General features: G+C 40.3%; 1 protein-coding gene across 1 annotated transcript; it reads left to right on the forward strand.

Moving 5' to 3' along the window:
• Nucleotides 1-482: 482 nt before the first annotated feature.
• Nucleotides 483-9,628, forward strand: LOC149082532 (uncharacterized). Its single transcript, XM_089236880.1, has 3 exons — nucleotides 483-634; nucleotides 5,900-6,355; nucleotides 9,424-9,628. Exons 2-3 carry the CDS (start codon nucleotides 5,925-5,927, stop codon nucleotides 9,485-9,487), a joined length of 495 nt encoding a protein of 164 aa, XP_089093006.1. The 5' UTR covers nucleotides 483-634; nucleotides 5,900-5,924; the 3' UTR covers nucleotides 9,488-9,628.
• The last annotated feature ends 6,890 nt before the right edge of the window (nucleotides 9,629-16,518 follow it).

Here is a 16,518-nt window from a genome sequence, read left to right on the forward strand (position 1 = left end):
GGCCTAGGGCCCTTTTGAGAATATAGAGGGGGTGTGCCTTTAAAATATCTACATGGAGTTTCAAAGTAATCGATAGAGGTTTAAAACATCCTGATATAAAACTATGAAAGGAAATGATCTGAGATAAGAAAAGAAAAAGAACGAGTCCACTGATATATATCCTCAATATGCAAAAAATAATATTGGGTGGGAAACCTACAAATGTATCGAAATAATAATCCCACGACGTATCTATTAGTTCTCTACGAGGACTTCCTTTTACTTTTTTTTTGCATATCTCTGTGATCTTGAAGGGGTTTTTTTTCGGTTTTTGTTCGTGGCGTGACGTCTGGAAAATAAATAAAATAAATAAATAAATAAATCCGCAGCGCGAGAGAGTTCATTGGATGAGGGAGTCAAAAGTCGAAAAGTTATCATCTTATTTTGTTTCGGATTCAAAGTAGTTTGACCTGATTGCTCTAGATTTTCTTTTTTCCTTTCTTCCTAAATACGCAAACTTTGCGTGGGCAAGGGTAGGTGGATATCGGCGTTTATATACCTCACGGTGGTCACTCATCTGTTACACCGCTGACCAGCACTCATCTGCGATACATCGCTGTGACTGGTATACCATACCATACGTACCTGTTGTTCGGTAAGTCCAATTTTTTAGTAGTTTTATCTTACATTGAAAAGATGGCATTTTACAAATTCTATGTTTGTGTTGACTTATACGTAAATGTTGATAATTTAGTGGAACCTCCCCTAACGGACACTTCTCTGATCCCCGGTCCAGTGGAATTGGACTTTAATGTATTTCACTCCCCGTTAGCGGACAGTAATCAGGCAAACTCTAATTTATTAATTTTCGGTAAGAAAAACTAGAATTTATCGTATTCAACTAAGATTGTTCCTAGCTCTCTCTCTCGTGTTGGTAAATATGATAAATCGTCAATTAATTACTTAGTTAACTGAGCATAACTATTAACCATAGTTAATGGTCCAGGATAGTGAATTTGAACGGTAATGTTGGTTTTGGTTTTTTGATATGTATTCAGACAGCTAACGTTACAAGATTGATAATGTTGATATTAAAATTTTTATCTTTTTTTACACTTACTTTAAATTCAGTTCAATTTTCATTGAAAAATGTGTATGGTGCACGTATCATGTACGGGTAAAAATAATTAATTGGTTTAATGAACAGAAGAAAGTTTTTTTCTAACAAAAACAAATGGACAAATAGTATTTGTCCATATTTATCAGACTTTATTTGGGAATTATGCACAATCGCTGATAAAAGTGATAAATGTAGTGAAATTTGATCAAAATCAAACTTTTTCTTTATCGAGACGATTGGTGATTATGCATAACCACTGGCGTATCACTTTTACACACACACAGTAGCATATACGGTTTAACATTAAAATGTGTAGGAACCAGTTCGTACCGAAGCCACGCGTCGTATAATGCGAAAGTCGTATAAACGAGGTTATGTTATTTATCGTACCTCCCCATTAGCGGACACAATTTTTGGTCCTATGGGTGCCCGTTGTCGAGAGATCCTACTGTATACCATACTTTATAATTGACACAACTCTATTGTAAAATAGGACATCTGATCTGATAACCACGATGCGCTACAATAATTGACGTTAAAAACTGTATCATAATTAACATTACTCGTATGACAATTTTTTTCGTATTGTACTAAGTCGTCGGCTTAATTTAGGATGCAGTCTTTTTTATAGTTATTTGCCTATTTTATCAAAATCGATACGCTTTTATTTTCATAAACTTTAAATGTCCAAATGTTTGCTCCAAATGCTCAATTTAAGTAATAGTAGAAACTATCACATCAATGGAGGAAGTTTCAAATTAACCATTGAGGGGAATCAAAAGTTTGGAGATATCATGAGCGTTCATGCGATTTACCATATATGGCTTAGAGGGTGGGTCGCAATGAATTTATTAAAGATATATTTTGAGTTCATAGCCTTCAAATAGCATTGAAGTTAATAAATTGATTATAATAACATATAAAGGTATTTTCTTCCGAAATTTCAATTAAAAATGTATTTTTTGCATTAAAAAAATAAATTTTTGATCGTCGGGGGGTGGCACAAATCCCCCTATGCCCGCCCCCCCCCGTGTACGTCTCTGATCCCACCAATGTGCGTTAGGAGGTAAGGGGCAGTGCTGACGAAATTTCGCTGACAAGGGGGAGAGTCAAAAATGGCTAAAAATTTGCTGACGTAATACTTGAAGGGCCCCTTGAACGACTTTTTTTGTCCTCTGAAATACGGAACTGGTTTTTTCCGCACATATGATGTAACCTTGTACGTGAAGTGGTTAAATGCAAAGATTATACTCACCAAGCCGCGAGAATAAGAAAAAATGCACCATTTTCCACACCACCCAAGAGGTATGGTGCCAGGCGCGTTACCCCTTTGTATACGGCGGGTTCCCACGTAGGCATATTTCCGTCTTCATCCTGCGCAACCCATCGAAGATCTTCTCTCGACGGGCCCCAGAGCAGCAACCGTAAGTTGGTTGGGTGCCCTGGTAGAGGCCTCGCCCGTACACCACGTTTCGGCCGAGCCCCGGACCCGGTTAAGGTCGTATGGCTCGGCCCAACGATGGAAAGAAGCCTTTCGACATGGGCTGCTTCCTCTGCCCCGACTTCCTTGACAGTCGACCATCTCGCGCGCGATAAAAATGGCGACCGACCAGCTGCACACGGGGCAAACTGGGGATTGGTCATCCAAACTCGTCGTCTCCGAAGATGGGACGGGCAAAAGCCGTGGAGCGCTCCTCAGAGGGGATGGATAAGAATGAAGCAATTTGTGAAAACATCATGTTTCCAATCAAAACAATGGAATTACATTTTTTAAGAAATTCGCTCCAAAAGCTTCGACAATTAAACTTCATAGCTCATTGTTTGATTTCTAAACGCAGGAAATACTCTGAGGGGGGGCTTCAACATACCTACGCTAGGGTTTCTTAACCTTCGTATCATCGCGGGGCTTTCATATGGGTCGTAGAAATTCTCTTACAATGCCAAAGATTCTGAGCTACGGGTCGCGATTCAAACTTGACTAGCAGGGTCTTCCGACATTATCGTTCAAATCAACTAACGGCCTGTGTATCTTGACACGTATCGCGACCAGGGCCACAACTAAGGGGAGAGAAGGTGGGTCTGGTGCTCCAGGAGCCGGACCGGGAAAGGACTCAAATTTCATCCTTTAACCTCACCTTCAATATTACAAGGGGGCATCAGAATGCATGCTTCCCGCCAGCTGGCCAAGCATCTAGTTTCGGCCTGCCTACGGATAGCTTTTTAAAAGCAAATCGGATTATAACTCAATTAGTATGGCAGTAAAGGATTAAAAGCGACCAGTACAGTACAAAAATTCACAATTCTGTGAATATTGTTCAAATTACCGAAACTGAATATTTACAAACTCTAATATTAAATAACTAAAAAATATTACCTTCTGCAATTTGAAGGCATTCGTGTTAAGCTAAATCAATTGTTTCAATCCAACTTCAAGAAGAGTGCGGGCTACTTCATTGATTTGAAAAAGTGTCGCGGGCTAGACTTGAGCGATGTGTAGATGTGCCGCAGATCACTGCAATGATTGATCTGTAAATGTGCCGTGGAACGTTTAAGTGCTGCGGAACTGTGTGGTAGATCACTTAAATGATCTGTAAAACAGGGTCGCTTTTTTCAGTTTTACAAAATTTGGTTTGAGGTCTCGGGCATACTCAGGTGACCCCAAGAGCCGCAAATTTCCCGCGCTTCAGATATAAATAAAATTTACAAATTAGAACCATCAAATTTTTTGAGTTGCCCTCAATTGAGCTGGGAAGCTGGCCTAAAGTAGTAAATTAACTCGCTTCATGTATTGAGCGTATATGGCATAGACTAGTGGTTCTCAAAGTGTGGGTCGTGATCCCACAGGTGGTCGCATCAATGAACTGGGGGGTTCGCGAGCGATTCTCCAAAATAAAAATGTCCAAGAAATTCATTTTTATTTTAAAAATATGTAAAAACTAAAAAATTCCTTCACTCAGCTGAGCTAATCACTATGTATCATGCAATGTTATTTTATCGAATTCTACTTGGTTCAATAATCTCAATATATCAAGTTAATACTTATACAGAGTGATTCTTCAGAGAGAATCATCCGATTTCCAAATTGCATATTTCTTAAAAATTAAGAACACGGAATGATAAGTAATGTTTATGCATATAAGGGTGATAGTTGATATCACATTCTATGTAAAAAGCTTTAATGGCCGATTTCAAGCATAGAATCATTTTGAGATAGGATTATTCTTTCTTAACGACCTTGTGTACGAAAATCGAGAAGCGTTCACCTATAGCTACACTCCCACTTTGCATAAGGAACACAATGTGAATCAAAAAACAAAATAAATATTTATAAATATTTAAAAACGTTAAAAGTCGATATATCGTTTAATTAAAGCCGTCACCAGGAATTCCGAAAAATTCTTTCTGGACAACACATTTACAGACAACAAATCAGAATGTGCCGGTTTTCCGGGACATATGTCAGCATATGTAGGGGAGTCGCCGATAAATTTTTTCGTCAAATTGGGGTCCAGCTTCAAAAAGTGTAGGAACCACTGGTAGAGACTATTTTCTTTCGATGTAATTGATCTCACGCACGGGGGTTGAGAAACTATTTTAAGGCATCGCATTCAGCTAGTGGTATGAATATCTGTATGATCTGTCTTACTTCATATCGTATTCTGTCTATAGGGATTTTTTTTATGGATTTTGACATCGGAAAAAATCCAGCTTCGAAACACATGTTTGTGACAATGAAATTTATATTCCATTTGGGACACAGTGTGTGACCCAGGGTCGTAACTAAGATTTTTACCGTCCAGGGCAAACATTATTTTGCCGCCCCCACAACTTTAAAATTCGATAATTTTGTAATGGTGCTCTTTGTTCCCATCTAAAACTGCCGCCCAGGGCAGTTGCCCTCCCCTCTAGTTGTGGCTCTGGGCATGTCCGTATTCTTGATCAGAACCACATTTCCCATCTTCAAACAGTCTTCAGCTGCTGGAACTATAAAATAGGGACCAGTGCGTCAGAAGACTTCTCTGGATGCAGGTGTGCATTAGACTCTCAACCATTTGATTCCATAAGTTGAAGATTTGATTGGAACAGGGCCGTCTTTAGAGCACCATGGGCCCCGGGCTAAATGGTTTTTTCTGAGGCCCTACCAAAAAAATGTACACGCACACTCCTCGAAAATTTCAACTATATCTCTTTTTGTGAGTCTCCCTCTTCTCTTGAGGCCCTCGGGCCATGCCCGTGTGGGCCCGGGATTAAGACGGCACTGGGTTTTCATCTTAATCTTTATGTAGAGAATTTTGATTTCTTAATATTAGTGGATGCTCAGACCCATGCCATAAATTACCGTGGGTGCTCGGGAACTCACGGCAACCCGGCACCAACGCTACGGCCAGGAACACATGATGGCTTTTCTAGAATAAATATATTCCTTGATCACGAATCTCTTTACTTTGATCACTGTTCCCGTAGCCGTAATCGTCTGAGGGCCATCTTAAGAACAACATGAGTTCCCCCCCCCCCCGGACTAAGTGATTTTTCTGAAGCCATACCTGACAAATTCTCGAAAATTTCAACCAGTTCCCATTTTTGCGAGGCACCCGGAAACGGCCCGGGTAGGTCCATGCGTTAAGATGGCAATTTCATTTGCTATCAAGATTTCGCCTATTTCGTCCAAGAAGTTGTATCAATTCTCATAAAACAAGCCGCACTCCTGAATTTCAGGATAACTTTAACTTTAATTTTTCAGGAGAAAAAAAAATGTGCATGTTACATTATAATGAGTTTTTGTTATAATTTATTTTCTAGGAGAACGAAACCTTCTGTTTCAAAGATGAATACGAGTATCCTCTTGCTTTTCCCGTGGCTGGTCGCCGCGTCTGCAATACTAGCTGTTACAGGTCAGAGAGGGTATCCGTATGCAGGATTCAAGCCACATCCGTCAACCGTCGGGCGACTGTCTTTCGGATTCGGCTCGAGCCCGTACCGAATATCGTCACCATTCAGCCTGCCACCATCACAACCGTTCGGTCCGCCTCTGATCAAGAGCCCGTCGTTTCCTTCGTTCACGTCTTCTGGGCCATCATCGTTCGGTGGATACCCTTACGGGGACCTCGGAAGCCTCGGTTCGTCTTTCGATACTTCTATCCACCATGGAGGAGACTCGCTGGAACATTTGCTCGACGTCGGGGATTTCGGCGGTGGTAGTTCTTATCCATCCGGGTTCTTAAAGGATTTCACTTTTGGTGGATCGCACAACAGCGAGTGAGTATTTTTGTCTCTTTTTATGTAGTGATGACTCTCAACTTGTCTTTGTGATTAATTAGTTCACTGTGTTATCTATTTTTCAAGCCGGTTTTGACATTGAAACGAGTAAGTGCTTGAATATATGTGAAAATATACATAAATTTCACTGCAGTCACGGTTTTTGTTTTCATAGACAGTATTTAATCCGGTACTAGTAGCAAACCTCCAAAGCTTAATTTATTAAGAATTATTTTTATGAATGCAAAGCTAATATAGTCATAGTATTATACATCGTACTGCCCTTTTGCATCGAAGATAAATAAATTTTCCATATATTGCAGTTCAATTTTCTATATAGTCAAAATATTTTAAAACGTCGTGTTTCGTGGGAGGGCACATTCTGAAACTGATCCTTCAGGCTGGGATCTTTTGCAGGTTTCAGGCCAGAATTTTTCATAGCCCTTTCCCGTCATCACCGCATCCAGGGTAAGGGGAGGCGATGGAGTGACTCCCCATTCAGTAAAAAAATTGGCTTTTCTTCGCATAGGTGATAGGGTGAAGGTGAACATTGGTTTCTCCTCCCCCCTTCCACTATACAAAAACTTGGTGATTTATTCCCCTTCTTCTCCGAAGAGCCTGTATCTGCTTATGCCCTCTGTAGTAAATTTATAATTAATAATAATAATGGAGTATACTAATTATATTGTTCATGTCGAGTGTAGTTCACTTTAGTCTAAATATTGTACAGTAAAATATACGTTATATAAGTTATACAGGTTGTTTCGAAAAAAATCACCTAAACGAAAGGGCAATTTAGGCATACGATAGCGATCCAAAATGACATAGAAACATAGGTGCGCAAACGCGATCTAGAAGGAGCAGACGTCATTTGGAATAATGCGTAATACAAGGAGGACGACGACTACAATAACTTATTTAGGAACAATACAACTACACAGCAAATGCTCAAATGTTTTGCCAGATGCACCGACACACGCATTACATCAACGCTGCGTGGACTGCCGCACCTTCTCAGAAATACCAGTTGTACGACGCAACCAGGTGTATTTACAAGTGTGTGACGCAACAACTCTGTAGCGGTTTCGGATGACGTTTGAGCGCCTATGTTCCTATATGGATTTGGATTGTCATCGTATATGCCCTTTCATTTAGACCAGTGATTCCCAACGTGGGCATTAACACCCCCTGGGGGGGGCGGTAGAAGCTACAGGTATATCATAGGATACTATGGGTTAGATTGCGTTGGAGGGCGATGGGAGAAAAAAAATTCTGAAGAGGGAGCGATGGGACGAAAAGGTTGGGAAACTATGATTTAGACCAGTGGTTCTCAACCTGGGCTCCGTGTGCACTTCCCAGGAGCTCCGCGGTGACTAGGGGAAAATAAAATAAATCAGTAAATTTGATAGATAAGTAAAAAAAAAGAGGTCTACACACACAAACAGGGGTCCGCCATAAACATTATATACAAAAAGGGCTCCGCCAGTCAAAAAAGGTTGAGAACCGCTGATTTAGACGATGTCTTTTAGAAACACCCTATATGAGATATTATATTGTATAATACAGTGTAATATTATTGTTATAGTCCATACTCTGAGCTAAAGCCCTGTCGGTATTTTCTTTACGAGGACCACGATTTATCAAATTTAACGAGTAAAGCAAAGTGTTTAAATGTTCTTGATACGCCGACTCAACGCATATTGATCAAAATATAGAAGAATAATTATTAAACAAATTTTTTGGATAAATATTCGAATTTTTATCTCTCATGCTCTCTCTCTCTCTCACATGCTCTGTCTTATGCTTTCTTATGCTCTCTCTCTCTCTCTCTCTCTCTCTCTCTCTCTCTCTCTCTCTCTCTCACATGCTCTGTCTTATGCTTTCTTTCTTATGCTCTCTCTCTCTCTCTCTCTCTCTCTCTCTCTCTCTCTCTCTCTCTCTCTCACATGCTTTGTCTTATGCTTTCTTTCTTATGCTCTCTCTCTCTCTCTCTCCCTCACATGCTCTGTCTTATGTTCTCTTTCTTATGCTCTCTCTCTCTCTCACATGCTCTGTCTTATGATTTCTTTCTTATGCTCTCTCTCTCTCTCACATGCTCTGTCTTATGCTCTCTTTCTTAATCTCTCTCTCTCTCTCTCACATGCTCTTTCTTATGCTCTTTCTCTCTCTCTCATGCTCTCTCTCTCTCTCTCACATGCTCTGTCTTATGCTCTCTCTCTCTCTCTCTCTCTCTCTCATGCTCTTTCTCTTGCTCTCTCAATGATTATATTTAAGTCGTATATATGAGTGATTTGGAATTATTTTATTATTTTATAGAAGCTGAAAGGGCATTAATCTCTAAGATATACGAATAATAATAATAAATGATGCAAAAAAAGTGGGTGTCCTCATGGGAGGGTCAACGGAGCCTATATATATATATATATATATATATATAGACCCAAGGTTCCCTAATCAAACAGGTCCAGGTTTCAATTTATATTGCATTTTACATGAACTAGAAACATTTACAATTTCTTCCCATATAAAAATTACGAAAATTTCTTCACAATAAGTTTTTCAAATGGATATCACGGTCCATGTCCGAAGTTTGATGCCTTCACGAAGTGGACAGTGAATTGAGTCTGTTCGGTGTGCCAGAAGACACCAGTTCAATGTGCCACACACTCATCCAGACTTAGGGGACTGTAACATACGCACATGCTTCATCTCAACCGTACATGCACTTTGTACACATTCCTCTGTGGAATTCCTAACGAATCGATGCATGCCGGAATATGCGTTCCGAGTGTATGTGCGGATTCTAACGTATTTGTGTTGTCAGAGTTGTGCTTGTTTCGTGCTCTGCTGAAAACAAGCATACGTACACCACTAATTCACTCATGAAATTGAATTTTAGGAGGTCCGACAAATGCTTGAGCTTCGTTCTCCCAAACCTTTTTAAGACGGCCCCGTACAGACGAGAAACGGTGATCAATGTCATTTACTTTGTTCCATGTCATTAGAGCGATCTTGTGAACGTTGTTTTTTCATAACATTAACTATTCATCTTCCTTCTGCGTTATTAGGTTGCTTCTCAGTCCAGTGTACGGTGACGAATACCAATACTTGAAACGCTCGGCCAGCGATTGAAAACGATTCACGCCATGTAAAATTGTGTAAATAGGATTCATGAATTCATTGTATTCATAAGGTTGTTGCCGACTTCAACGAAAGACTTCTTTCTTATTTGTATATATGAGGAAAAACATAAATAAATGTTGTTTATATACATCTAGGCTTTCTTATTTCATGATAGAGTGGAACATTCCTTAAAGAACACTCCCCGTTAGCGGACACCACCCGTTAACATACACTGATACACGGTCATTGGAATAGGGCTTTAATGTATTTCACTCCCCGTTAGCGGACACTCTCGATAGCGGACAGTAAAATCAGGCAAACTCTAAATCTTTTTCCAAACTCTTTGTGAATTTTGTGAAAAATTTTGTGAATTTTTATTTATAAATCCAGATTTTTATCATATTCAACGGTGATTATGTATAATCCCAAGCTCGTATTGGTAAATATGAAAATATCCGTCAATTAATTACTTGATTAACTGAACATAACTATGGTCCAGGATGTTGATTCCGAATGGTAATGTTGGTTTTGTTTGCACGTGTGAAGAAAGCCAACATAACTGATAATGTTCTTATGAACGTTTATTTCTTCTTCGCGCTTACTTTAATTTAATTTTTATTGCGAAATATGTGTAGTGAACGTATCATGTACGGGGAAAATAATTAATTGGTTTAATGAAGAGGAGAAAGGTTATAAATTTTTCTATATTTATCAGACTTTCCAACTTTATTTGGGAATTATGCATAATCGCCAGTAAAAGTGATAAATGTAGTGAAATTTAATGAAACTTAGTTTATCGAGACGATTGATAACTATGCATAACCACCGGTGTATCATTTTTACATAAAGTAACATATAGGAACCAATTGCAACCGTATGCAAATGTCGTATAAACGAGGTTCTACTGTACATCGTACCTTCCCAATAGCGGACACTCCCCGTTAGAGGACGAAAGTTTTGGTCCCATGGGTGTTCGTTATCGACAGGTTCTGCTGTATTTTTGTTAGCTGTTAATCTGTGATAGCTGAAGTAAAATCACGCCATCAATGAAATGATTTTCAGATACAAGCCGTTAACGATACCATCTTATTACCGTGAACCCATATTCCTCTTTCGCGACTGGGACATCTAGATTCATCAAGGCAGACAATTAAGAACAATAGCAATCGGTATATATTTCACATCTTCAGTGGGTTTTTCCGGATCGGTGAGAGCTCCAGGAATCAACGGCAATGGCTGACAAGGAGAAGAAAGACGGGAAGATGAGCGACGCGTACGCCGAAGAACTACCTCCGTCTTTCCCGGTCCAAGGTATCCGCTACATGCTGATGAGAGAAGGGGCCAAAGTAGACCCTTCGGCTGCGAGTTACCTGGCGGGAGTCGAAGAATACCTGGTGGCCGAGATCATCGAAGCCGTCTCGGGTGTCGCCAGTAGAGACAGGGAGATCTCAAAAGACGATATCATCAAGGGCATCGAGAAAGACCCGCAGTTGGTTGAAGTATTCGGCAAATCGATCGAAAGATGGAGGCGTGAGACACCTCCGTAGGTGCTCTGTCAAAGTCCCGAAAGCTCCAGAAAAAAAGCCATCTTCTTCTTCATCTCTCAGCTCAGATGCCATCGAAATTATTTTCATGTAAGAAAACAATATGTATTCGCTCCGCTAAATCCGCAAATCAGAATCAGTACCAGAATTCAAATTTTTTTTTGCTCCTTTTCTTATGATTGCTCAGTAAATACGGATTATAGAGATTAATATCTTCCGGTTCTTTCAATCATTATCCAGAGCAGGGGTTCACAACCCACGGCCGCGGGCCAAATGTAGCCCACCAAAGGGTTTCATCCGAATGCCGTTCCTGTAGAAAAGTATCAGTACACACAATACGATGTAATTATCCGTAGGCTGACCATATTACCCCTCATAAAATTACGGAAAGCCGATATCTATTCAGAACATCTCCAATTACAGCCAAATAACTGTCAAAGCTAATAAAAGTTTATGACTCAAAAAGATTGTCGAAGGCAAGTAAAGTTGCCAACTGTCGCTACACTTACTGAAAAATGGCAGAAAAATCTCAATGAAATTGAGAGCTACTGCAAGCATGGTCCTCGCATCCCACAGAACGACCCTTAAGATGAGATCTTTGGCTGGCCAGACTTATCACGTATCCACTCTATAGTGAATTTATACTGCGAAAAAAAATTGTCAGAATCACATTGGGCTGGAGCCCTGTCAGCCTCCCCCACCTTCGTGGGGGCCATTAACGGAAATACGGGAACAAATGGAGCATTTATAAAAATAAAAATAAATAATTAGGACGGCCAAAATAACAGGAATATGCCGTTAAATACGGGTCATATGGTCATCCTATATATTCCAGTTTCTGGCCCGTGAGCGGAAAAAATACCGCATATCTGTCCCGCGGACTGCAAAAGTTGTGTAACCCTGCTCCAGAACATTTTTATGCGTGAAACTCCTTTGCTGATTATTATCAATGTGCAGTTTGAATGAACGTCCTTTGAATAGACAGGGCCGTAAGTACCAGGCGAGTATGGTGCAGCAGGTACCGCAACAGAGGGGGGCTGCTATAACTGAAACTTTATCTACACAAGCACCTCCTAAAAATATCCATCTAAGGAACTTCAAGCGAATTGGTGCATGTCGGAATGTGTTGTGTATGTACGTATTCAGTCCCTGACGTGAAATTTGTTTCTGAAGAATGCCTGTTATATGACATGAATGTCGCTCTCCACTTGTTAATACAAGATATATAGAAGACTGGATGTTGTGAAGATATTTATTATTTGAGATGTTAATTTTTTTTTTTTAAGGAAGGAAAAAAAAAAAAAAAAAAAAAAAAAAGCTCTAGCGAAGGAAAATCTCTATCTCCTCTGTAGCTTAGTGGTCAGAGCACTCGTCCGGCAATCGAGGGACCCGGGTTCGACTCCCGGTAGAGGCAGAGATGAGTTTAAAAAAAAAAAAAATTAACATCTCAAATAATAAATATCTTCACAACATCCAGTCTTCTATATATCTTGAATGCCTGTTATGTTTGTATTACTGCCATCTGTCCTCCGCATTTGGAAGCAAACAACTCGGCAGGTTATTTTGCCTGTTGTGTTGTGTTTTAATTTTAAATGTTGTTGATCTGATCAGCTTTCTGTAGAGAGACTTTCAAATAGGCGATCGGGCTCACATTCGTACCCTGAGGTTGGAAAACCATAAGCAGAGGGACTACTAGATTAGAACCTCTTGATAACGGAAACCCTTGGGACGGAAGATTTTGTCCGCTAACAGAGTACGTTAGTGTACGTTAATTGACACACACACACATCGTAAACATTCTTCCAAGGACTTTCTAACGATTCGGCGAATGCCGGCACGTGTTGAATGCGTATATATGTGTGTAACCTTAACGTATTTATGCTGTCTCAATTATTTGTGTTCCAGTGGTACTGTCATCTGTCTTCAATATTAAAAGTGACAGTAGCAGATGCATGAATTTTCATGCCATGAAATTATTGTGTCGAACAATAATCTGCTTGCTCTCCGCGCAGAGACTTTTCAAATGGGAGACCAGCTAGCATTCGCTGGTCGTGCCAAAATACGTGAGAAGTTGCGCCAAAATACGTGCGAAATTGCGCCAAAATACGTGTTTACTCAGCTGACGAATTGCCTAGTTGAGACTGTCAGTTAATCACGCATGAGAAATAATTCTAATCTCACATCAGCATCAAAAATTCCTGGATAACGATCAAATCGAATAATAAATGATGGAACGTCGACTTTTCCCCCTTAGGCCTAAAGGCAATCGCTCTACAGAGGTAATTTTCTACCATTTATTCACAACAAAGCTGTGGCTGTGTCGGAACGAGATTAATTACTGTGTATTGCAGAACCTAACTGCGCGTTAATGAAATTTCCATTGATGTATGTGAGTGAAAAAATAATGAACATAATTAAAAACCTGATAAGGTTAGTATCTGTGCTGAAGAAGATGAGAAAAAGAAAAAAGAAGTGAATACTCTCGATGACAGACATCGTGAGACCAAAAGTTTTGTCCGCTAATGGGGGATTGTCAGTAAATACAGTGGAACCTTCCGTTACCGGACACTTTTTTTTTAATTTGCGTAGACGGAATTCACAGTGGATTTCAGTATCCATTAGCAGACCGCTCCTCGTTAGCGGACAAAATTTTTTGGTGTCATTGGTGCCCGTTATCGACAGCGTATAATGTATGTGGCGAAATACATTGAGGCCCTGTTTCAAAGATTTCAAAAATGTCGGGTTAACGACAGATGTGCGCTAACGTAGAGTGTCCATTATGGAGGTTCCACTCTATGTAAGGTTCGTGAATGAGTGTTTTTCCTGCCATCCATCTTCTAAAGACGAAAGTGACGATAAATGAATGTTATCAGTGAGATTCAAAAGTTCTAAGTGTCTATTACTCGGTATATATACACTACATGGCGATTTTTGTAGAAGAGGAGACCGGTTCCGATTTGCGCAATGAAAAACAACTTCAGCCGACCACCGCTCTGAACGCCTGGGGGATTAAATCTGGAATTGAGTCTATCACCATTGGGTAGGAGTTACCATATTTGATAGCTGAGAAAAGAGAACGTTTAATGGTGCACCCTGGATGACGTCACTTTCCCAAATTTCCACAACAGATGGATGGCCGCTATACCGACAAAAAAAAACTGGCCCAATAGAGCCGCTAAAAAAACAAAAAAGAACAACTAACCATCCATCTCCCCCCATTTATAAAGAATTTTGCACACAGCCTGGTCAGTTTTATTACTCTGCCTGGAGCAACGTCAGAGCTTTTCTTTCTTCTACCCTTCATAAGGGATTGTTTTCGTTTTAGTAGCGTTGCTTTTTTTTTTGCCGTAGTCAATTTCGCCATAGGAACTAGCATTGATTGTTGTTTGCATCCTATTTTCCTTTTTCCTGGTTGGAAGATTCCCCCCTCCCTACACATATGCAGTTCAGTACACGGCATTACCTGTTGGGGAAGCAAACAGTGGTATCCTTGAAATGGATGTTGCGGTTTTGTTCTTCCAGAGCTGTTTTTGGAGTTTTTCATACTACGTATCCTGGAGCAAGCTGGGCCGTGCTTAGAATGTAGTAGCGTCTGCCCTGCTTGGAAGCAACTTGGGTTCTGGTGTTCTGGGAATTTTTCGACGGCGATAGATGAAAGGGTGTAAAAATGCTTGGAAGAAGGAGAAAAAAAACAAGAGATATATATTTCACAATGAGAAAAAAAAAGTTCTCCAGGAAAAAAGTGAAAAATCATTCCGGAAAACTGAAAAGGAGGGCAAAAGGTCAATTTTTCTAAAACGTAGGATGAGACGCTTAAAATTACATCATAAAAGAGGACGTCTGGTAACCCTACCATTGGGTAATTTACTAAATTTTTATTTCTATTCAGTGGAAAGTGGGTATTCACGGAAGTGTGTGTGTTTGTAACAAAGCTCTCTCTCTCTCTCTATAGTGTAGTTCTAGTATAGTATGTGTGGTGCTGGCATCAATGTTTCAGTGAATGTAGTCTATACGTTATGTGAAGTGTAATGGCCAAATATTTGTTCCGTTGTACAGTTTGTTGCTATGTGGTCCTTCAATCATTAAGTCAGCATCGATGGGGGTGGGGGGGGGTCCAATTTGCTTTGATGACGGAGGGGAGGGGTTTGGATAATGCTTACGTCACCCTTTATGAAAATATGAAATATTCTAAATGGGATCTTAATGGGTGCGACAAAACCAAAAAAAAACCTTTTCCTAGTTTCTGGGCACCTGAACTAACGTTGCCCCTATCGATAAGTCCCCTATAGAGCCACTTTAGTGATCTCTAAATGATTCGCGGAAATGGCTAAAAATTTGCTGACGTAACACTTGCTGCGGTGAGACTTTTCATTAGGAGGGGATCAGCTCGCGATCGCACATTGAAGTTGGGAAATCACCTTTAATTGACCACCACTGTATCCCCCAACCGAGTCCGGACCTGAATCCTCGTGACCGTAATGTGGCCCGACATCCATCATGATGCCCACCCGACCGCATAGCAGCGAAATAACGACTATCTGATGAATTGGAAGACGTCGCAACGCGTGTTCTGAATGCATGAGTGATCCCTGTCATTGTCACAGCATGCGTGTTCTAATTTTTCTGCCGTCTGCCTTCCATATTTTGAAGTGAAAATGACAGGTAAATGAATTTGCGTGTTATGTAAATATCGTGTTGAAGATAATAGAAATAACCGACTGCTTCTAAAAACGCAAAGCTTGTCGTAAATATTCCTTTTAGGAAACTTCTAACAAATCATGGTGCATGTGAAATGTACTGCATATGTGTTGTATACATAACGGGAATTGCGTCTGATAAATGATTGTCACGTGTTCGATGAGTTCTGCCATCTGTCTTTCCGAAGAAGTGGTCGATTTCCTTATATGTCTTTCGAACCGAGAACATCTCCAGTTTGTCCCATGGACAATTTATTAATACACAATGACGTCTGCCATAAGTGTGTTACCTCCTGAATGCGTAGCCGGTTTTGTTTTTGATTTTCGGTGCTGCCATCTATGTTTCAAATCGTTAGCGGAGTGTGATGATTGAATATATTTGTACCATTTAGGCCAATTGCTCTCTCTATCTCTCTCTCTAGCGAGCCTTTTCAACAGGGAGATCGGTCAGTAATCGCGACTCGAAATTGGACCCATAGAAAACGAACTTCACCCGTCCACCAACTGTGTCGCCACTCGTTATAACGACTCTTCCCCCTCCCATCGTTCCGTCGATAACAGGTGTTATATCGAGTGATCGTCGTATCGAAAGAAAATCGTATAATCGTATACGTAAAAATTTGGGACTTATCCTTCCGTTCCTTGTAATGAAATAGTCGCTATAACGTGCTGTCGTAATAAAGCGAGCGTCTACTGTACTGCTAAAAAGGGTCAAAACTAGAGGGGGGGGGCAAGTACCGCAGGCGGGAAATATTTATGGGACGGCAATTTTAAGTTGTGGGGGCGGCAAAAACCTTAA

Source organism: Pholcus phalangioides, unplaced genomic scaffold (genome assembly GCF_987345545.1).
Source record: "Pholcus phalangioides strain wild (caught in Gottingen) unplaced genomic scaffold, Ppha-v1.0 ptg000009l_1, whole genome shotgun sequence".
Taxonomy (NCBI): domain Eukaryota; kingdom Metazoa; phylum Arthropoda; class Arachnida; order Araneae; family Pholcidae; genus Pholcus; species Pholcus phalangioides.